This window comes from Fringilla coelebs (assembly GCF_963513975.1).
Source record: "Fringilla coelebs genome assembly, chromosome: 18".
Lineage (NCBI taxonomy): Eukaryota > Metazoa > Chordata > Aves > Passeriformes > Fringillidae > Fringilla > Fringilla coelebs.
The window spans coordinates 7929122-7950799 of NC_140044.1; the positions used below are offsets into that span (position 1 = coordinate 7929122).

General features: G+C 61.1%; 5 protein-coding genes across 5 annotated transcripts; 2 read left to right on the forward strand and 3 right to left on the reverse strand.

Annotated features, from left to right (window-relative positions):
- Positions 1–244: 244 nt before the first annotated feature.
- On the reverse strand, positions 245–2037 carry TNNC2 (troponin C2, fast skeletal type). The gene is made up of 6 exons (XM_084217641.1): positions 1983–2037; positions 1193–1244; positions 952–1095; positions 751–865; positions 538–674; positions 245–459 (listed from the first exon to the last, which is right to left on the reverse strand). The coding sequence occupies exons 1-6, from the start codon at positions 1983–1985 to the stop codon at positions 428–430; spliced, it is 483 nt and encodes a 160-aa protein (XP_084073767.1). The 5' UTR covers positions 1986–2037; the 3' UTR covers positions 245–427.
- Positions 2038–3756: 1719 nt separating this feature from the next.
- On the forward strand, positions 3757–5887 carry SNX21 (sorting nexin family member 21). Its single transcript, XM_084217784.1, has 3 exons — positions 3757–4221; positions 4356–4510; positions 4812–5887. Exons 1-3 carry the CDS (start codon positions 3954–3956, stop codon positions 5481–5483), a joined length of 1095 nt encoding a protein of 364 aa, XP_084073910.1. The 5' UTR covers positions 3757–3953; the 3' UTR covers positions 5484–5887.
- Positions 5888–6279: 392 nt separating this feature from the next.
- On the reverse strand, positions 6280–8569 carry ACOT8 (acyl-CoA thioesterase 8; the record flags this gene model as incomplete). The annotated part of the gene is made up of 6 exons (XM_084217966.1): positions 6280–6632; positions 6728–6919; positions 7252–7409; positions 7660–7885; positions 8133–8269; positions 8352–8569. The coding sequence occupies 6 exons, from the start codon at positions 8567–8569 to the stop codon at positions 6514–6516; spliced, it is 1050 nt and encodes a 349-aa protein (XP_084074092.1). The 3' UTR covers positions 6280–6513.
- Positions 8570–14547: 5978 nt separating this feature from the next.
- On the reverse strand, positions 14548–16889 carry NEURL2 (neuralized E3 ubiquitin protein ligase 2; the record flags this gene model as incomplete). Its single annotated transcript, XM_084218016.1, has 2 exons — positions 14548–14875; positions 16214–16889. 2 exons carry the CDS (start codon positions 16887–16889, stop codon positions 14760–14762), a joined length of 792 nt encoding a protein of 263 aa, XP_084074142.1. The 3' UTR covers positions 14548–14759.
- A 575-nt stretch (positions 16890–17464) lies between these two features.
- Positions 17465–21652, forward strand: CTSA (cathepsin A). Its single transcript, XM_084217934.1, has 15 exons — positions 17465–17546; positions 17754–17914; positions 17986–18097; positions 18216–18266; positions 18540–18626; positions 18720–18875; positions 19178–19269; positions 19557–19641; positions 19749–19840; positions 20009–20087; positions 20226–20374; positions 20446–20521; positions 20630–20719; positions 20841–20942; positions 21080–21652. Exons 2-15 carry the CDS (start codon positions 17754–17756, stop codon positions 21161–21163), a joined length of 1416 nt encoding a protein of 471 aa, XP_084074060.1. The 5' UTR covers positions 17465–17546; the 3' UTR covers positions 21164–21652.
- Positions 21653–21678: the final 26 nt, after the last annotated feature.

A 21678-nucleotide genomic window follows, 5' to 3' on the forward strand; every position in this document is an offset into this window, starting at 1 on the left:
CTCTGGCGTGCGAACGAGCTGCTCTGCACGGAAACTCTGAGCTCAGCACTGGCGCCTGCCCAAGAGGCCGTGGGAACCACAACTCTGGGCTGCCCCTGCAGCCCTGCCCTGTGGTGTGAGCCCGCCCACGTTTCCTCCCTGGGGAGCAGAGCAGGGACATGCTGCCACAGCCCCCCTCCCCATGCACCCCCAGTGAAATCCTGCACCAGCAGCTCAAGCCTTTCCTCTTTAATTGGGGCTCGAATCAAAGCCACAGGTGACAGATGGGAGGAAAAGCTCAGCCGCCGGTGGTGAGATGAGACCAGGACCCTGGCACAGAGCAAGGTCCCAGCCAGTGCTGAGGGCCAGATGCTGTGGAGCTGCTGCTCCCTGGACAGCAGGGGAGCAGGGCTGGGTGCAGCAGCTGGCCTGAGGAATGTCTGGTCCCTTACTGCACGCCCTCCATCATCTTCAGGAACTCTGCAAGAGAGCAGCAGCCTTAGCCCATGGCCCTGCCTGGGTGCACAACATGGGTTCTTGGCTGGGGCCATTGCTCACCATCAAAGTCGATGCGGCCGTCATTGTTCTTGTCTGAGTCCTTCATCATGTCCTCTATGTCCTCATCAGTGACAGGCTCCCCGGTGGCTCTCAGGATCTCACCCAGCTCCTCAATGTCAATGAACCCATCCGCATTCCTGCAGGAGGGTGAGGGAGGGATGGGACCTTGCTTGCTCCCACAGACAGGATGGGCCACTTTGCCCCCACACTCACCGGTCAAAGATGCGGAAGCAGTTGGCCAACTCCTCCTCAGACTTTCCTTTGGCATCCTCTTTCATCTGGCGCACCATCATGACCAGGAACTCCTCGAAGTCGATGGTGCCGCTGCCTGCGGGGAGGAAGCCAAGCGTGGGTCAGGCCGCCTGCCCAGGGTCCAGTGCCCACCCCTGCCACCAGCCACCAAGGGCTGCTCACCGTCCTCGTCCACCTCCTCAATGATGGCATCCAACTCCTCTTTGGTGGGGTTCTGGCCCAGCATTCTCATCACCGTCCCCAGCTCCTTGGTGCTGATGTCTCCACCGCCATCAGCATCAAACATGTCGAAGGCGGCTTTGAACTCTGTGGGGAGACAGGTCAGGTCTCTGAGCAGTGGGGCACAGCCCAGCCCTGCACCATGGCCACGTCTGGCCCCTGTCCCTGCTGTCCCCACGCTCACCCGCAATCATCTCCTCGCTGAGGAAGGCACGGGCTTCTGCCTGCTGGTCCGTCTGCAAGGCAAGGGAGAGGGGTCAACCATATCAGGCCAGAGACCCCTCATACAGTGTGACCCAACATTGCTTGGCTTTGGGAAGAGCCTCTGCCCTGCTGCAGGACAATCCTGTGCTGGCATAAACCACAGACACCAACAATCCCTACAGTTCAAATGCCTTCCAGGCCATCCATGAACACGGAGGGCTGCAGGAAGCTGCCTGCCTGAGTCCCCCACTACCTGGGGGGGCTCCATTGTGCTGGGGTCATGGTCCCTGTGTACAGCCTTGGCATCCTGGGCATGCAGTGCTATTTTTGGGACCTCCTCAGCTCCCCTTGTAGGGATTGTTGGGGCTGCAGCCGTGGCACCTGTCAACCCCGATCGAGTTTCTCCTGGAGGCGCAGGCCGGCCATGGAGCCAGCAGCAGTGCCGTGTCGCATGACCCAGCACTCGGCTTTCAGCCACCCCCTGCTTCCCCTGCCTCTGTGCAGCCCTGAGCTCCAAACAGGGCTGACATGGTGTCCCCAGACACCTGCACCCCCTCAGCAGCCACACAGTCACCCTCAATCTGTCCTGCCAGGACCCTGCACCACCCCAACGCCTCCCTGCCCTCACCGCCATGGTCAGCCCAGCAATGGGGACCATATCCCTGCTGCCCTCTGCCACAGAGGCACCTCCACAGCCCAGACCCCCCTGGTGCCTCCTGCCCAGTCAGGTTTGTCCTGGTACACAGCACACAGCACACAGGAACACTCACCATCTTGGGAATTTATGGTGCTTCCCACCCCCAGAGAACCACCAGCTCCTGCAGCAGGAACTCCCAGAAGCTTCGTAGTGCCCCTGGCACCCGAATTTGTAGAGTCTCCTCTGTGGGATGTGCCTCCAGCTACTGCCCCCTGGCCCCCTCAGCCTATCAGCACTCTGGCAGCACTCAGCCCCTCTCACTGGCAACTGGCGCCTTTACCTAATTTAGCCAAAGCTTTATTGGCCAAGGGCTGGGATTAACATGGGGATGAGGCTGGGATGGAAATTCAAGCCCTTCAGGAGGGAGTTCAAAGCTGTGGCAGGAGCGCAGCTCTGCCCACCCCCAACACCCCCATCCAAGGCAACTCAGCAATGAGGGGGTTAAAAATAGCCCTGGAGCCATCAGCATCACCCAGATAAGGGGGACAGGGTCCCCCCTGCACAAGGGGCATGGACTATCACCCCCTGGCCTCTGAAAATGCAGCCCCTCCTGGCCCAAGCTCCCAATATAAGCTGGTTTTCCCCAACACAGTGTCCCCCCCTGCACCCCCATTTTCTGTTCCAGGGGGCCCAGGCAGAGCAGTGCTGCAGCCCCCCACCCCAGATAAGGAAGGGGTCCCCTGTGGGGCCTAGGGCATGAAGTCCCTGGAGAGATTTGGAGCATGAGCCCCATGGTTTGGGGTCCCCAGTGCTGTTGGCACCTGTTCCGGAAATGGCTCCATTTTTTCGTGCTTCTGAGGAGTGGGAATTATGCCCGGTGCCTCCTCGAAGGCTCAGTCCTCACACTCACAGCCCGTGCCAGCCACTGCTGCCAGGACTGGCTGGGGCCGGTGGCTCTGGGGACACACTGGCCAAGTGGCCCATGCCCTGTGGTTCTCAGAGCCTCAGGGCTGCAGTGGGGACAGGGTGACAGATCTCTGTCCCATAAGGTCCCAGTGCCAGGGATACCTAGGGGTTTTCCTGCTCCTGCTTTTGCTGGGACCCCCATTCACCAGGTGGGGACTGGGAACAAGTCCAGCCCCTAGTGCATCCCACCCTGCCTAGGGAAGCTCAGGGGTCCCATCTGAGCCCGGGTGGGGTGCAGGGGGCTGGAACAGGGCACAGTGAGCAAGCGATGGACAGAGCGATGGCAGCAGCTGGGCTGGTTCCTTGATATTTATAGACATTCCCAAGGAAGCAGTGAGGAGTGAGCAGACAGACACTAAAAAAGGCTGGGCAAGTGCCGGAGGTGCTGCCTGGCCATGGGGCGCGTGGTGAGGCCGACTGAGGCCAGAGTGGCAGGGTGCCGAGGTGGCCCGGGGGACATCTCAGTGGGATCAGGAGCCTGAGTCTGGGGTAGCAGGATACAGGGGTGTTGGGGAATCTGGCTGTCAGGGCACAGCGGTGCCAGGGTGTTGGGGTATCAAGACCCTGGGACACCGCAGCGCCGAGCACCGAAATGTGTGGCTCCTGTGGCCCCAGGGCAGATATCCGGGGCTCGGCCCGACCACGACATCCCGGACAGCGGACAGAGGAGCTGAGACTGGGAAGGCCGGGGTCGGTTCCTAGGCAGGGGCTGCGGGCAGAGCCAGGCTGAGCCCTGACCCTGATCCGAGAGTCCCGGGCGGTGCCGCAGGGACCGATCCCGATCTCGGCCGTGCCGGGCGGTGCCGGGAGAGCCGATCCCGATCGTGCTGGACGGTGCCGCAAGCGCTGATCCCGATCCCGGCCGTGCCGGGCGGTGCCGGCTCCGCCGCCCCGATCCGGGTTCCCGGCGGAGGCGGAGCCGCGCAGGGAGGATCCCGGGACGAGCCGTGGCGGAGCGGCCATCGCTCGGCACCACCCGGCTCGGCCCGGCCCGGCCCGGGGCAGCGCGAACGGATCGGGGCGGGGGCAGCACCGGGAGCGCGCCCCGGGGCCGGGCTGTCCCCGCGGGGGGCCGTGCCGCGGTGGGCAGCCCCGGGCCCCGCCGTGTGGCGGTGCCGGGCCGGACCCCCCGGCAGCGATGGCCGCCCGCATCCTGCACCGGCTGCGGCACGCGCTGGCGGGCGAGGCCGGCCGGGAGGAGCCGGCGGGCGGCGGCGGCGAGGCCGAGGACTGCCCGGAGAGCTCGGAGCTGGAGGACGACACCGAGGGGCTGTCGACGCGCCTCAGCGGAACCCTGAGCTTCACCAGCCACGAGGACGAGGAGGAGGAGGAGGGGGACGGAGCTAGCGAGGAGCTGGAAGAGCCGCCGCAGGCGCCGGGGGCGGCAGCGGGCACGGAGGACGGAGGCAGGTGCTGGGGCGGTGAGCTGGGGGGACTGGGGTGACTCCAGGGACACTCCTGCGATGGTGGCGTCCGGCAGCCAGGCAGATGTCAGAGCCCTGTCCCCACGGAGGGCACTGACACCCCTCTCCCGGCACAGAGTGGGTGTCTGCGGCGGAGCGTCCCGGGGGCAGCCTGCTGACCCGGCAGCTGCAGGAGCTGTGGCGGAGGTCGCGGGGCAGCCTGGCACCGCAGCGGCTGCTCTTCGAGGTCACCAGCGCCAGCGTGGTCAGCGAGCGCTCTTCCAAGTACGTGGTGAGTGAGCCCGGCGCGGCTGGGCGGGCACGGGTTGGGTACGAGTCCTGCTCTCCCCGGGGCAGGGATCCCACGGGGCTGGCGCTTATATTTTTCTCTTTCCCCGTGCTGCTCGGATGGTGCCGGCGGCTCAGATGAGCCTCAGGTAACTATTGCTGATGGATGCTGCTGCTGCAGCAGCCCAATCCACTCCCTTCTGTTCGGGCAAACTCCCCCAGCCCCTTTGAGGCCGCACACCCCGCTGTGCTTGTGCCAGGAGCATCGTGCCCACAGCAGTGCCTGACACCTGCCTCCCCCGCAGCTCTACACCATCTACCTGATCCGCTCTGGCCAGTTTGACAAGGCCCCTGCCACCATCGCCCGGCGCTACTCGGACTTTGAGCAGCTGAACCGCCGCCTGCGCTGCCGCTTCAGCTGCGACATGGCCAGCGTTGCCTTCCCCAGGAAGAGACTGCGCCGGAACTTCACCGCTGAGACCATTGCCAAGCGGAGCCGAGCCTTCGAACAGTTCCTGTCCCATCTGCACTCCATCGATGAGATCCGCCGCTCTCCTGAGTTCCTCGAGTTCTTCTTCCTGCCGGACCTGCAGGCCGCACAGCGCCTGACGTGCACTGGCATGTACCGCGAGGCCCTGGCCACCTGGGCCAACGCCTACCGGCTGCAGGACCGCCTGGGGGTCTGCAGCTCCGGCCGCTTCCTGCTGACCCTGGCTGGGCTGGCTGTGTGCCACCAGGAGCTGGACCAGCTCAGTGAGGCCCACGGCTGCTGCGAGCAGGCGCTGCAGCTGCTGGAGGCCCAGGGCAGCCACCCACTCCTGGGACCCTTCCTGCAGGCCCACGTCCACCTGGCCTGGAAGGTGGGCAAGGACAAGCGGCGCTCGGAGGCCCGGCTGCAGGACCTGCGGGAAGCTGGGTTGCTCCTGCAGCAGCAGCCCTCCCTGAAGGAATGCCTGATCAAAGAACCTCTGGAATGAGCCACCTGTGCTCACTTGGGTGGGAGGGCAAGGGCTGTGGGGGAGCTCACATGCCTGCGGCAGCTGGGAACAGCAAGGGAAATGCCATGGGTGGCAATGGGGCAGGGGAGCAGCACTGCAGTCCCACGGGCAGCACAGTCCATGCCTGGAGCTGCCTCCTGAATGCACTTTCTCTGTGGTTAGTCTGTTTTGCGGGGCTGGGGACTCACGGGGGTCCACCACCCACACTGGTGCTGCCAGAAGCTGCTCCCCCTCTGCAGGGGATCCTGGAGTGGCTTAGACTTTAGCTGGGACATACTGGCACCTTGCAAGGGAACGGGAAAGTTTCTGGCAGGGTCCAGGGCTCTTGCCGGGAACTTCCCAAAAACTTACACAATAGAAAGGACTTTATTAAATAAAGTCTTGGCAGGAAGAAGAGCAAGGCGCCTGCTGTGTCTGTTTAGCCTTACTACCCCAGGGCATCATCAGTGGGAGGCCTCAAGCCTCCACATAGAGGTGGGAGCTGCCTCATCCCCTTCTCCCTGCTCCCAGCTGGGCCCAAGCCCAAGTCCTGGGGTGGAGCCCAAGGACAAGCAGAAGCAGCAACTGAGGAGCCAGGGCAGTACAAGCAGTGCAGAAGTGAGAAGAGGAAACAACATGTGCCAAAGTAGCACCTTCCCCTCCTGTGACTCCGCCTGGCATGGGGGCAGAGTTATCCACTGTGATCCTGGCACTGCCTGCCCTCGTGCAAGCACAGTCACGGGTCCAAGGGGACAAACTCCAGGGACAGAGTCCTGCTCTTCACCCAATGGCTTTATTTTAAGGTGGGTGAAGGATAGCTGATGGCAGCACTTGCTTACATGCTGTGCAGCTAGCAGCTGGTTGCAGTGATGCTCTGTTGGTCACAGTCTGTTACAGACACCTCTGGCACTGGGACTTCCTGCAGTGCTTGGTCCCACCTGGTCTCTCTCCTGTTCTTGTCCACGTCCTGTCTTGATCTCAGGGTCCCTCCCTTGGCATGCTTCAGCCCCAGTCTATAGGGTCTCCTCAGCTAGAGCTTGCTCTGGGTTGGTGTCTGTTCCACCCTGATGACACCTTCCTGTGCGCAGGTGACAGCCAGGACCCCATCCCTGCGCCACAGCCGTCCCTGCACCAAGCCCCGGCACCCACCTGCAGAGAGAGACCGTCAGACTGCAGCCCACTGCCCCCAGGACAGGCAGGGCTGGCCTTGGCCATGAAGGTCTCCCAAAAACACCCTGACTTACCAGCCCAGGGGCTCTCACACTCGTACAGCATCCAGTGGTCAGCTCTGAAGGGCGCATGGAACCACATGGAATGGTCGAGGGACACCATGAACTTGATGCGGTACTGCCGGTGCGGGAGCAGGGCCGTGCCCAGGAAGGCGTAGTCAGAGATGTAGGCAGCCACGCAGCAGTGCACCTTCATGTCAGTCTCCCCTGCAGGGCAACCAGTGCTGCCTGTCCCCCAGGAGCCCGTGGGACATGCCTGGGGTGCATGTCCCCCAGGGGCTCTGCTCCCCTGGAGCCAGCTGTCAAGCACAGATGAGATTCTTCCAGACTTTTTCCCTTTGCCATGCTATGCCCCAGCATGGCTTATGGCATCACCTCTGCACCCACAGCTGTATTACAGCCTTGAAGTGCCCAGGCTGGGGCACAGGCAGCCCCCTAATCACAGCCCTCCTACCCCACTCGGTTGCAACAGTGCTCCACAGTGTGAGCTGGTGCTTAAGCCCTTGGCTTGGGAGGCACCTGGACCCAGCAGGACCCACCTATATAGCCTCTTGCTCGCACCCAGAAGAGTTGCTTTGGCTCCCGTGGCTCTGAGCTGAATATATCTGGTGGGTTCACGGGTTTAATGTCAATCGGCACATCTTGAGCTTGGATCTTGGTGAGACGCTTCCTGTATCCCTCAGCCACGTTAGGATTCCTGCAGCCCAGCACAGAGAAGCAAGGTTAATGCCAGACAGGCAGGTTGGAACACATCCTACTGGCAGCAGCTCCAGCCCAGGGACCCAGGGGCACACAGAAAGACAAGAGGGGCACAGCTCCTGTTGTGTCCTGCTCCTCTGTTCCCCTCCCAGGCACATTAGAGAATTCCTCAGACAGTACTCTCCCACACCTCTCTATGCCTCAGGCAGCAAGGGGCATCCCTGGCGTGTCCCTTCCACTCCACTCACTGCAGGAACTTCTGGATGAGCTCCTCCTGTGTCAGCAGCTCCTCGGGGGGTGGCACGGTCGGCATGGTGAACTGGTGCTGCACTGGGCTTCCCTGCGAGAGCTGGAAGGAGGCCTGGCAGATGAAGATCGGCTTTCCATGCTGGATGGCCTTTACAGAGCGAACAGAGAAACTCTTCCCTGTGCGGGTCCGCTCCACCTCGTACAGCACCGGCACCTTGGGGTCCCCTGCGACGGGAAAGGGACGCTCTGCCGCTGGGCCACGGCGCACCGCGCACAGGCGAAACGCGCCCCGCGGGGGCCGGGCCCGGCAGTGCCACTCACACCCTGCCTGTCTGCTGGCACCGGGATGACGGCGTCTCCTCACTCCTGCGAACTTCCCCAGGGAGAAGGGAAGCTCCCCAACCACTGACGGGCCCCTCCCGAACCCCTGCACCCCGTCCCCGCCGCCCGGTTCCCCGTTCCTCGGGCGCACCTGTCCGCACGAAGTAGCAGTGCAGCGAGTGCACCTGCTCGTCGCGGCTCACGGCATGGGCCGCCGCCACCAGCGCCTGCCCCACGATCTGCCCGCCGAAGAGGTGCTGCGTGGCGGGCACCCAGTGGTGCTGGCCCCTGCGGGGAGAAGGTGGCCGCGGTAAGGGTGGCGGCGGAGGAAGAGGCGGGCTGGTCCCGCTGCCCCGGCGTCCACCCGCACCTGAAGAGGTCGACCTCCAGCCGCTCCAGGTTCAGCACGCTGGTGATCAGCACGCTGCGCAGGTCCCCGGACGGCGGCGGCCCGGATCCCGGCCCCGCTCCAGCCCCGCCAGCGTCGCCTGGGGCCCCCATCACCTCCGCGAACCAGGACCGGCACCGCGACCCGACCTGCACGGCGGACCAGGAAGCAACGCCCATCCGCGGGGCGAAGACCGCCATGTGATTGGATAATAGAGCTGTCAGTCACCCTAGTCTTCTCAGGATACTCTGGGCTGGTTGGTTCGCCTCCTGTCAATCGGGAGAAAACGGCGCTGATTGGCCAAGATCAGGGTGCGGGAGGTGCCCGGCTGGTTTAACGGGGATGGCGGGGTGGGCTTGGGCGGCTGAGCGGAGGGGATCCGGACGTGCCTCCGCGACCACCGCTCGCCGTGCGCCCGCTTCCTCGCCTGCAAGGGCTGCCTCTACAGACTGCGAAGCTGAGTCCTGGTGCGCAGCCACAACCGGCAGCACGGCACCGCTGACCGCCAGGACGTCAGGTAAGGCCCGCCCGCCGCGTCCGTCTGGAGCTCGCAGCAGCCCCAGTGGCAGGGCCGTGCGCCCGCGGTCCCCCGGTGTAACACCGGCAGGCCCCGTGGAACCGCCGCTTGGGCCGAGCCCAGCGCTGCCCCGGGCACAGGCCCTGTTCCGTACATGGCTTTGATAACCGGGCTGATCCCGGTAGTGGGATGCCCCGGTACCGGGGCACTGCCAGCTGTTCCACGCACTTGCTGTGTTCGCTGTATAGCTCCTGCCTTTTCCAGCTCAAGAGTCCAAGCATCGGCATCTGCAGCATTCTCCAGCTGTCCTTACCTCACCGCAGTGGAAAGGTGATATCAGGTTTCCCTCAGGGAGCATTCCACGGCCTTCACTTCTCCAAGCAGGTGCAGCAACATTGTTTTCTTTCCATCTTAGCTGGTGGATCTGCTTGTGTGCACAAAGGCTACAAGGTCACTCACTAGTTATGCAACTGCTCCCTTTGCCCTTTTAAAATATAACTTGCCTTCTTGAAATACACTTTAACCTCCTTCCTTGAAGCTTTTCTTGTCATGTTCTAGCCCACTCCTCCAGAGCTGTAGAACCGTGTGGTTTAGGTGTAAAGACACAATGAGCTTCCTCAGCATTGTGATGAAGTGCTTCTTCCAGCAGTTGCTGAGAGTCTTCTTCTTCACTGGGTGCCAGGCAAGGGAGGACAACTCCTCTACGCCTTCCTTGCGGGGAGCAAGGAGTGAGGGCGGAGAGCGGTGCGCTTGTTGCTGAAGGGAGACGCGAGCGAGAGCGCAGTCGCCGCACAGCGATGCGGGTGGAGGAGGGAAAGGGGGAGAGGCAGCCAGGGAGGAGCCGCTGCCCGCACGCCGCCCTGGGGAGCAGCCACAGCGAGCGGCGCTCCCGGTGTGCCCGGCCCGGGGCGATGCACAGCGGCCGCTGCGGGCGGCGCCCGAGCCCAGCGCCGGGTGAGGCCGCACCGCGCCGCCACTGGCGCGGACGGGGGAGGCGGCGGCGGAGCGCGGCAGGGACCGGGACACGCCGCGGGGTCCCCGCCGGTAGCGGCAGAGCGGAGCGGGCCCGCACTGACAGCCCCAGCCGCGCTGGCCCGCGCCTGCCCGGTGCAGCTCCCGGTGCTCCCCCTCTGCAAGTGGCTGCGGCGGCTGTGCCTGGAGCACCGCGCCGTGATCGCCGCCGGGAAAGCCGTGGGTGCAGGCACTGAGAGCCACCGGCAGGAGCTGCTCACCGTCCTGGGAGACCTCATCGCGCCGGACTTGCTGCCTCAGCTCCACCTTCACTGGCTGCTCGAGGATGGGATCTGGGCCATGCACAGAGGGCACCTGGGGGAGAGCAGAGGCTTCTTCATGGAGTTGGAGATTGTCATCCAGGGTTAAGTCAAATTTTCAGTGCTAAGCCCTTTCTGGAGAGCTGCATCACCCCCTTGGTGTGGCACTAGAAAGAGTGTGTTTCTAAGATCCCTCCTGATGCCATGACACTCTCTGCTCCCCATCCCGATCACTGTGCTGCTCAGGCAACTCCCCAAAGTCTGCCTATTTCAGACTTGCCTCTTGTCTCTCTGGTGTGCCATGGTAACACATCCCAGAGCTCTGGCCAGGCTTCCCCAACTGTGGCAGCAGCCCATGTCAGCCTCTCTTGTGGCTGTTGAGAGTCGTGTGATTGTCCTCTAGAGTCCACCAGCTCCCTGAGGCCCTTCAGTGTCAGCCTGAAACAAACACTTCATGCCCTTCTCCAGAGTGAGCCAGCAAGCTCAGTCCCTGATAGATCCTGTCTCCTGTGGCAAAACCGGAGGCCACAGAAACCTCAGAGGATGACAGTGAAGATTAGATTACACAAAGGACTGAAGAGAGCATCAGGCACTTTTTGAGTGGCATTTGCACAGAGGCTGCTGCCAGGCTGTGCCTAAGTGAGAGGCTGCTGCCAGTGTGCCTAAGGCAGTGCTTTGGAAGTCCAGGCAGCTGATTTGCACCAGGTAGGACAGGCTCAGTGTACAGATCCAGGAGGATGCCCACCCTGTGGGCATCTTCCAGGAAGGCCCAAGTAGCTACACTTGCCACTTCAGCCTGGCCTTCCAGCTGCCCTGGGGGCACATCCTAGCTCTGCTGAATTCAAACAGGAAGCTCTTGCAGAGGGAAATGCTCAGTAGACCATGGGAAAGGGGATGTGATGCCCATCAGGCTGGGTGAGACAGTGCTGATGGCCTCTTGGAGGTCCTAAAGCGCTCCTGGAACAAGTCTTTGGATAAATCCCTGGTTGTGTGTTTCCTCACAGCAGAGATCAGCCAGCTGCCTGCCACAGTAGTGAGGACTTGGAGCACAGGACTCTGTGGGAGCTGGCTGGTGGCTGGATCAGCTCCATTGAGGTGAAGCTCCAGCACTGAGTGGGAGCTGAGCTGGGTGCTTCCCCTGTGTCCTGTCTTGCACCTTCATTCCCCTCAGCCCGTCATTTCCTTGGCGTGGAAGGGGCAGTTTGGGTCCTTGATCTGCTGAGTGAGCGTCACTTGTTGCACAGGGCAGCAGAGGAACTGGATTGGGAGCTCCTGATCCTGCAGGAAGGGTCACAGTCACTGACCTGGCTAACAGCTGTGGCCAGGAGCCAGCTCTGGGTGGTGCAATGTGGGAGGTGCTGGCATCCTAGAATCTGCTGAGTTGGAAGGGACCCATTGGGATCGTGTCCAACTCCCAGTCCTGTGCAGGACACCACAAAAATCCCACCATGTGCCTGAGAGTGTTGTCCAGACACTTCCTGAACTCAGACAGGCTTGATGCCATGACCACTGCCCATGGGAACCTGTTCCAGTGCTCAGCCACCCTTTAGGTGAAAAACCTTTTTCTGATATTCTGCCTCAATCTCCCCTGACTCATCTTTATACCATTTCCTCAAGTTCTGTCACTGGTTATGACAGTGAAGAGATCAGTGCCTGCCCCTCTGCTTCCTCTCATGAGGATGCTGAAGACCACAATGAGGTCTTCCCTCAGTTTCCTCTTCTCCAGGCTGACTAGACCAAGTTACCTCAACTGTTTCTCAAAAGCTTTGCTTCCAGTCCCATCACCATCCTCGTGGCATCTTTTGAATGTTCTCTAATTGTTCAATGTCTTTTTTATATTGCTGTGCCAAAACTGCCCCCAGGACTTGAGGTGAGGCTGCAGCAGTGCAGAGCAGGGCAGGACAATCCCCTCCCTTGCTGGCTGTGCTGTGTCTGATGCCCAGGACAGGGTTGGCCCTTCTGGCTGCCAGGGCACCGCTGATCATATTCAACTTGCCATGGACCAGGTCCCTTTCCACAGTGCTGCTATCCAGCTTCTTTTCCCCTGTCTGTATATACAACCAGGATTGCCCTGTACAAAGTGCAGTGTGTCACTTGCTCTTGTTAAACTTCATACTTTTGGTGATTACCCATCTCTCCAATTTGTCAAGGTCTCTCAGCAGCGCCTTTCTGCCCTCAATGGAGTTGACAGCTCCTCCCACTTTAGTGTTCTTAGCACTAAACATTAATATATTACTTCATATTCCTTCAAGTCCTGAGTCCAAGTCGTTAATGAAGATGTTGAAGAGAACTGGGCCAAGGGTGAAGCCCTATGAAACTGCTTTAGTGGCTGGACACCAGCCTGATGTCACCCCATTCCCTGTAAGTCTTTGTTTGTGCCCAACCTGTGAGCCAGTTGTTCAGCCATTGTGCAACAGGATTATTCAGCTGCAAGCTGGACACATTGTCCAAAAGGATACTGAGACAGAGAGTAGCAAAAACTTTGCTGAAGCCCAAAAACATTACAGCTACTGGCTTTCCTTGGTCAGTTAGGTGGGTTACCCTGTTGTAGAAGGAAATCATGTTCAACAAGCAGGACTTTGCCCTCATAAAGCCATACTGGCTGTGACCAGTGACTGTGCCCTCCTACAGGTGTTTTTCAGTAACTGCCAGAATGATCTTTTCCATGATTTTACTGGGCAGTGAAGTGAGACTGACAGGCCTGTAGTTTCCAGGGTTCTCCCTCCTGCCCTTTGAAATAGGGACATCATTCCCCAGCTTCCAGTCACGTGGGAACCTCTCCAGTTTCCCAAAACCACTCAAAAATCGAGTCTTTTTGATGACATCAGCCAGTTCTTTGTGGTTTCTCAAATTAATCCCATACGGTTCCATAGATTTGTAGGGATCTAGGTACAATAACACGTGACAAAACTATTTCATCCGTGGCCAGCACCCGCAGGTCCTTGCAGCATCCAGCTGTGAGGTGTTGTGCAACCGAGCCAATAAATTACCCTCGTGTTGTTTGGGAGCTGAGCCTGTCCCTGTGCCAGCTGCAGCCACCCCTCCCTGCCCAGGGAACAGGGCATGGGGAATCAGGCAGGGCTTTGGGCAGTGCTCCTCAGTCGTCCTGTGGTGCCTCAGGTGGCAGGAGGTGGCAGCTCCTGAATCCCTGCAACCCCACTGTGCTGCAGCCCATTACAGAGCAGGGGTGTTGTTTGTCGGGTTGCAGCAGCTGCTCTCAATTCCTCAAGAAACAGGAACCCGCCCTCGTGTGCGGGGGTCACTGCCGGGCAGATAGCACTGCAGGGAGGTGGAGAGCAAAGGCTTCGTGCAAGGGTGGGGGAGGGAAAACAGCCTGGAGTGTAAACTCCCTTGTCTGTGGGCGCTGCTCTGCAGTGGGTGAGTGAGTTCCCCAGCCCCACTGCAGCCAGATGAGCTCCAGCCCCAGCAGCTCCCAGCCTGTTGTTGGGACATAGCAGGGAATGTGACAGACCTCACTCCATTGCTGTGGTTTGGTCACTGTTCACGTTCTCCCATGGAATTTAGCAATTCCTTCATTAACACTTTGGTGTTGATGGAGTTGGCTGTGGTTGAGGGCTGGGGATTTCCTTTGAGCACGAGTTTTGTAACATGATCTGATACTATCGAGTCTCCGACTAAATATAGCATCGTGTTTCTTTAAAACACCTTCTTGTAAGCTTAGAGCTGCTTGCTTCCCCTTTGGTTGTGCTGTGGAAGAGGCCTGGAAGGCTTTGCCAGCCCCTTTGCTATCTTTCTGGCTCCCATGGGAATCCCTCTGATTTTGGGAGACCTCTCCCCTCCAGCCTGTTCCTCTGCACAGCTGCCACCTTGCCTCCCCTCCAGCCTGGCATAGCCACTGCAGGATGCTGGCTGCCATCCCCAACTGCCAGGGGTTGAAGGGTCTGGCTGAGGGCACAGAGCCGAGGGCTTGGAGCTCCAAGTCAGGATGCCTGTGCCCTGCACCAGGTCACTGTGACTGGCTCTGTGGCCACAGACACGTGCCCAAGCAAGGGCTGCTGCCAGCACTGCTGTCTGGGTGCTCTAGCATCTGACTCGTCCCCCTCCAAGCTGAACACACAGGAAATAACTCATCGTTCTCTGGGTAAACATCTTTCCCAAGAGTGAAACTGCCCGGGATGAGTGTCCGGCTGTAATTTACCTCCACGTGAGCGTTGTGCTGTGCTGTGCCCTCCCACGCTCCACCCGCTCTGATCCACCCTGACAGTCCCAGCATAATTCCAGGGCCAGGGACATGTCCTGAGCCCACAGGGCTGTGGCCTGTGCTCCCTTCCTCACTGGTGGAGGAACTGCCCCCACAAGGGGTTGCTGAAGCACATGGGTGTCCCAGCCCCCCAAGCCTCCTTTGACAGAGTCTTGTCTGGAAGCACTTTATTGCTCTCTGTGACCCACATCAATCCCCCTGCCCATGCTCTGGGCATGCCACACCACCAGTGCGGGGAAAATCCCAACCCCACTTTGCTCTGCTCCCATGTCAGCAGCACATGCTGGGGTGAGTGGGCAGGGAGGGGCACAGAGCCTGCCAGGCAGCCATCACTGGGGGGCTGCTGATGTGGGGGGCAGCCCAGCAGCACCCTCGATACCTCACTCATGTTGGCAGAAGCTCTTGAGTAGCGGGGGCAAGTCGAGGCCATCGATGGCCAGGCGGTGCACAATGTGCTTCTGGATAACCAGCCGGCACAGCGTCTGCAGGGAAGGAACTGCAAGAGAACAGAGAGTGTACCTGAGCCAGGCAAGTCGGCAGTGAGGCTGGGCACAGTGGGGTGGAGGAACTGGCAGAGCTTCTTGGAGGCACTGTGGTTAAAGGCAGTAGTGGGTGAGTTTGTTCTGTGGCATCGTCTTGCCCTGGGCTCGAACTGGCTGTGCGGGGGCTGGTGCCAGGCTGCTCCAGCAGGGCTGGAAGCTCAAGGGCCCCGGGCAGCAAAGCTCTTCCCGTTATTAGGAGGAAGGCTGAGAAACAGTTATGTGCCCAAGCTGTGTGTGACTGTGGCTGGTTTGTATTTCTTTCTCTGGTGGCTGTCAAGCAACTCCCCAGAGTCTCACTTACCCATACTATGCTTCTTTTCCATCCCACTCCCTTGGTCTGCCTGCACTGGCCCCAGCACCAAGCTGCTGGGTGAGTGTCTGCAGGCTGGGGCTGCACTGCCAGCAGAGACAGCACCCTCTATACCTTTGGGGCAGACCACCATGAGAACTGTCCCCTTGGGCACCTGCACAGAATCTGCCTGGTTTCTGCTCCTGTGATACAACTTCTTGGAGCCATGGGTGGCTCAGCAGCATGGGTACTGTCTGCTGCAGCCACTACTCTCCTCAGCTGTTACACCAGGGCAGAAGCAGCTGCTCTTGACGCCAGCATGTGAAGCAATGGCTCCCAGTGCTTGGGGGCAGGCAGTACTCTGGCTCTAGCTCTTCTGGCTCTGTCTCACCTGATCCATCTCCTCATTTTTCCAGCGTGGTGCTAATTAGCACTTATTAGCTGGGTCCCTCCCAGCAAGCCAAGGGACATGGGCTAATGCCGGGGCTCCGATGGCATCACAGGGTGTCTGCCCAGGGAACATGTCTGGGGCACATGCAGGTGCGTGGGTGCAGTGTGCTGAGCTGTGGTGGGTGTAGGTGGATGTTTTGATGCCAGGGTAGGATCTTAGCTGGCTCTGGCTGCCACGTGCTGTAGGTAAGGCTGGGCACAGCAAGGCCTCATAGCTGTGAGACAGCCCCAAACACCCAACCCTATCACTCTGCTTGGGAAGGGTGGCCAGGAGGGCTCTGCCTGACTGCTGCTGCTGGGGGTCTCTCCCCTGGCCCCAGCACAGCGCCCATGGCAGAGCTTTCATCAAACACTGCCCAGCAGCGGTACTGTGGATCTCGCCTGTGCTCCACAAGGACCAGAGTCTTTCCTGTGCCCTCTTACCCCCTGTTTCCCTCTGCCCAGTGGCACACACCAACATTCCCTCTGTTGGCAACTACGGCATGACCCCACCAGAGCTCCCCCACTCCTGGCCCGCGCAGCACGTGCCGCAGGGAGGGGCACAGGTACCTACAGCCGTAATCCACCGGGATCACCCGGACACTCTTGGTGGAGGCAAAGACGTCAATGACGGCGTAGAGCGGGCGGGTGGTGGGCAGGCCCCGGGCGCTCGGCCCCATGTCCTCGCCGTTGATGACGATGTGCATGTCGGCGGTGCCGTCGGGCTGCGGGGCGTACAGCACCCCGATGCGGCTGCGCCGGGCGGTCGCGGGCAGCACATTCATCTTGTACAGGTCATCCAGGATGTGGCTGTAGCGGCCGGGCCGGCTGCGCCCCACCAGCGTGTCACGGGGGATCCGCACCCGCTCGATCAGCAGGAAGGGCTCCCAGGGCTGCCCCCGCGCCTGCGCCTCCTCCCCCTCCACCACCACACGGTTGTGGTTCCGGGTGATGGCAAACACCCAGGTGTCCCCTAGGTTGACCAGGTCCGGCAGCGAGTACTCAGGCACTACCTCCAGGCTCTGGGGATCATGGGCTGTCAGTCCCACGCGCAAGTGCCCGCACCAGCCCAGCTCCTTCTCCTCAATCTCCACCAGGAAGATCTGCCCGGGTGCTAGAGGCTCCTGGCTGAAGCAGAGCCCGTTGGCGAAGCTCTCAACCCGTGTGGCTTGTGTGTGTGAGGCATCCAGGCGGATGTTGGCGCCGTGGATGTGGTGGAAGCGTGCGGCAAGCCGGCACCGAGCAGCCATTGCTGCCGAAGCTATTTTTAACTGTCCCTGTCACAGCTGCTGTGAGGTGCTGACAGCCCGGCTGGGAGGGACAGCCGGAGGGCTCAAGGGGGGTTCTAGTGCCATGGGGGCGGTTGGGGTGTCCTGTGGCTGATGGGCACAACCGGGCCCAAACCAGACCCACGGATATTCCACCCTAGACTGTCCAGCGCTGCCACCTGGGCCGGGATACCTGGCTGTGCTTATACTGTCCAGAAGCTGCTGGCACTGACCGCTGGTGCCCAGTGGTACCAGCGATAGCCAGCAGTGCCAGTGGTCATCCCACGGTGATGATTGGCAATGCCTGGTGATGTCCGGCTTTACCCGGCGGTGCTGGGTGGCACCCAGCTGTGGCGGGTGGTACCCAGCCGTAAGCGGTGGTGCCCGGTAGTGCCCACCGGCACCCCGTTTGGGCACGGGGGCTCCATCGGTGCCCCCCACCACTGTCCCGGTCCGGGACCGCTCCCACGTGCGCGGGGAGGGCCGGGGCGGGACCGGGGCGGGGCCGGCCGCCCCCGGGGCGCTGATTGGCCGTCGTGGGGCCCCGCCCCGCTCACGTGAGGGCCGCAGGTCATATGGGCGCGTGTCATGTGCCCGCCGTGACCGCCGCCTGCGAGCGCCGCGCCGGGAGCGGCCGCGGTCAGCGGGACCGGGGGGGCGCCGGGACGGGACCGGGGGACGGGATGGAGGGACCGGGACTGGCGCCAGGGGAGCCGACTGGGCCGGGCCGGGGGTCAGCCCCGAGTGGGGGGCCGGGCCGGGGCAGCCGGGCCGGGGCGCTCGCGGGGCGCTGCCGCGGCCGTTCCTGGCCGACAGCACCCTGACCGTCCCTTCCGCCCACCGCAGATGGGGCCAGTGTTGCTGTCGTCGCTGCTGCTGCTGGGGTTGGGCCGGGCTGCTCCCCCGGACCATGAGGTGACCTACCTGCCCGGGCTGTCAAAGCAGCCGTCCTTCCGCCACTTCTCGGGCTACCTCTGCGCCGGGCCGGGCAAGTACCTGCACTACTGGTACGTGGGACTGCGCCTGGCGATGGGGGGGCATCGGCTGGCACCGGGCACTCACAGCTACACGTCCACAGGTTCGTGGAGGCCCAGAGCAATCCCCAGAGCAGCCCCCTGGTGCTGTGGCTGAATGGGGGCCCTGGCTGCAGCTCCATGGAGGGCTTCCTCAAGGAGCATGGCCCCTTCCTGGTTAGTAGTTACTGCTATCCCGTGGCTCAAGGACTCAGGGGATGACTGGCTGTATTGCACGAGCCATCCCACTGTGTCCTGTCCTGCTTTGCCCATCAGTCACCACCTTCTTCCTCAGATCCAGCCCGATGGGGTCACACTGAAGTACAATGAGTACGCATGGAACAAGGTACAGGCACTGCTTTTCTTTGTGGCTTTGAGATGAGGTGTCCGTGAGCCAGTTCCTCCTGCTCTCTCCATGGAGCCTACCGCTGCTCCCCTCCCACCCAACACACCCTCCTCTCGAGTGTACTCTTGAGCAGCACAGGAATGTGGCCATCCCAGTGCAGCCCTGGGGCGGGCCACACTCCTGTGGGTGCTGCTATGGGCAGGGCTAGCAGTCCTTGGCCGCACTGAGCCAGAGGGTTTCCCCTGATTGCTGGCTCCTCTGCTGTCCTTGCAGATTGCCAACATCCTCTACGTGGAGTCTCCCGCTGGTGTCGGCTTCTCATACTCTGATGACAAGAAGTATGCTACAAATGACACAGAGGCAAGTGACTGGGAGAGCCCTGCTCCCCTGCCTGCCCACTCCTAGCTATGGGGTGCAGCCTCATCACCTGACCGTGCCACCTTCTCCCTGCAGGTTGCTCACAACAACTACCTGGCACTGAAGGACTTCCTCCGGCTCTTCCCCGAGTACTCCAAGAACGATCTCTTCCTCACAGGGGAAAGCTATGGAGGGGTCTACATTCCCACACTGGCAGAGTGGGTGATGCAGGACCCCAGCCTCAACCTGAAGGTGGGCAGCTTGGCTCTGCCCAGCTGGGGAGCAGAGGCTTGGCACAGCCAGGGTGGGACCAGTTAGGATGCAGGGCACGCCTGGCCCTGCAGCCTTTCATCTCTTCCTGGGGTTCTGGCAGCAGCTGCTGGTGGACGTGTCTGTCTCTGCTGCCGGGGGAGTGTCCTCAGGCACCCCCAACCCTCCCTGTTCCCTCTGCAGAGTAAACAGTTCCACATCTGCTTCCTGCCTGCGGCTGCTGTGCTGTGACTGCCCCGCGGGGAGCTGGAACACAACAGGGTTGTTTTCTTCTTGCCTCGCAGGGAATCGCTGTGGGAAACGGCCTCTCATCTTATGAGATCAATGACAACTCCCTGGTTTACTTTGCCTATTACCACGGGCTGCTGGGGACCGAGTAAGAGCAGAGGGAATGCTGGATGTGCTATCCCTGTGCAAGCAGGATGGGTGCACAGCTAAGGCTGGGGCTGTCTGGGTCGGTGGTATTGAGACAAGGGCAGCACCTAGCCTGTCCTGGGCCAGCAGCTGGGCTGTGGCTCCTTGTCCCAGGGCAGCTCACATGGCTTGTTTGTGGGGTAAAGAGGGCATGGGGCCAAGCTGCATGCCTTGTGGTCACTGGGCTGCAGGGCAGCTGTCATGTCAGTGTTGTCACCCGCTCCAAGTGGTTCTGATCTCTGCCCACAGGCTCTGGAAAGACCTGCAGGCCTATTGCTGCTCCCAGGGGAAGTGCAATTTCCATGACAACTCCAACCTGAATTGCACACTCAAGGTGAGGGGAGCCAGATTCCCTATACGTGCGCCCAGTAGAATGTGCCTGGGCCCACAGGTCCACAAGGGTCCTGCCTAGTCCCAAACCCTTTTTGCAATTCCTTGCAGATGGGGGAGATGATTCAGATTGTAGAGGAGTCCGGCCTCAATATCTACAACCTCTATGCCCCATGTGATGGAGGTGTTCCCGGGAGCATGAGGTGAGAGCTTTGCTTGCACTGGCACAGAGGGACATGGTGGGCTGGGCAGGGGGCCCCTCTGGAACAGATGGATGGTGTGTGGCTACTGCTGAGGACTCCCCCCAGGAGAGCCCTTAGCCCTTGTTCTCCAGGGTTTTCAGTCTGTCCTTATACTCTCTCTGGCTACAGATATGAGGGTGATTATCTCATCACACATGACCTGGGCAACTCCTTCATCCGGATGCCACTGAGGTTCTCCTGGCGGCAGGTGAGCCGAGGTGCCCATGCTGCTGGGCTGTGAGCAACCTCTGTTCAGCCAGTTGTGCTGTTGTGGGCAGGAGGGGCAGAAAGCAGCTGCTCCATGGGGCAGATGCTGTTGTGACAGTGACTCTCCTGCCTCTCCCAGAACCTGTTCCGGATGCCAGTGGCCCGAAAGAAGGTCCGGATGGACCCGCCCTGCACCAACTCCACAGCCCCTAGCATGTATCTGAACTCCCCCGAGGTGCGGAAGGCGCTGCACATTTCCCCCAAGGCCTCAGAGTGGCAGGTGTGCAGGTGAGCAAGCTGTGGGCAGGGAGGGTCTACTCTGAGAAGGAGCAGACATGCTGCCATTGCTTCCTCCACAGCTTCGAGGTGAACCGCAGCTACAGGCGCCTGTACATGCAGATGAATGAGGTGTACCTCAAGCTGCTTGGAGCCACGGTGTGTGCGGGGGTGCCCACAGACCCTGGGAGTGTCTCTGCCAGCTCAGCCTCCTACCTGGCTGGGGCTGCTGCCCTGCCAACAGCTCACTCTCTCTCTGCTACACAGAAATACCGGATCCTGGTGTACAATGGGGACGTCGACATGGCTTGCAACTTTCTCGGGGATGAGTGGTTTGTGGATTCCCTGTGCCAGAAGGTAAATGAGCAGGGCCGAGGCCAGGCCAATCACTGGCTCCAGGCTAGGTGCTGTAGCTGCCTGTGGCAGGAGCATGGGCAGGGCCAGCCGCAGGTGATGAAGGTACTGCTGCTACTCCCAGGTGCAGGTGGCTCGCCGGCCCTGGCTCTACACGGAAAACGGTGAGAACCAGATCGGTGGCTTTGTGAAGGAATTCACCAACATCGCTTTCCTCACTGTCAAGGTAGGGCTGAGGGCTCTGGGGGCCAGGGATGGTGCTGTGGGTGGGTGTGCTGGATACCTGCAGTCAGGGTTGGGGGGTGTCAGCTGGGCTGTGGCAGCACCCCAGCCACACCGCCAGCCACTGTCCCTTTTCTACAGGGAGCTGGCCACATGGTGCCCACAGACCGGCCGCTTGCTGCCTTCACCATGTTCTGCCGTTTCATTAAGAACCAGCCTTACTAAGAGCTGCAGAGATAGCGCCCGGCGCTCCAGCTGCTCCCACCACCCCACCTGCCCTCACCGCCGGCACAGCCCGTCCTCACTGCTGCTTGGCTACACCATGGACCTGTCATGCCTGCAGCCTTCTTCTCCGGCTGGACAGGGTGAGGGACATGGGCTGGGGGACTCTGTCCTTGTGGGAGAGGCATTATGCACCTGCTGCAGCCACCAACTCCCTTGTGGCTTCCTGTCTTGCCTCCTCCCTGTCTGCGGTGGCAGCTGCTTCCCTCCCAGGCAGGGAGCAACCCCCAGCACTTCCCCTTGGCCCCACATGCACACAGCCTGGGCAGGCTATGAGGAGCAGCAGCAGGGGGCGGCTGGGTCCTGCTCACCTTTACTTTGGCTCCCACCACCTCTGCTCCCACTGAAGGAGACTTACCACCACTACCACAACAATCCCACTGCCAGGGCACACAGTGCTTCAGGAACTCGCAATAAACTCTGACCAAGGTGGTTCTGCTCCTCCTCACACCTTTGTG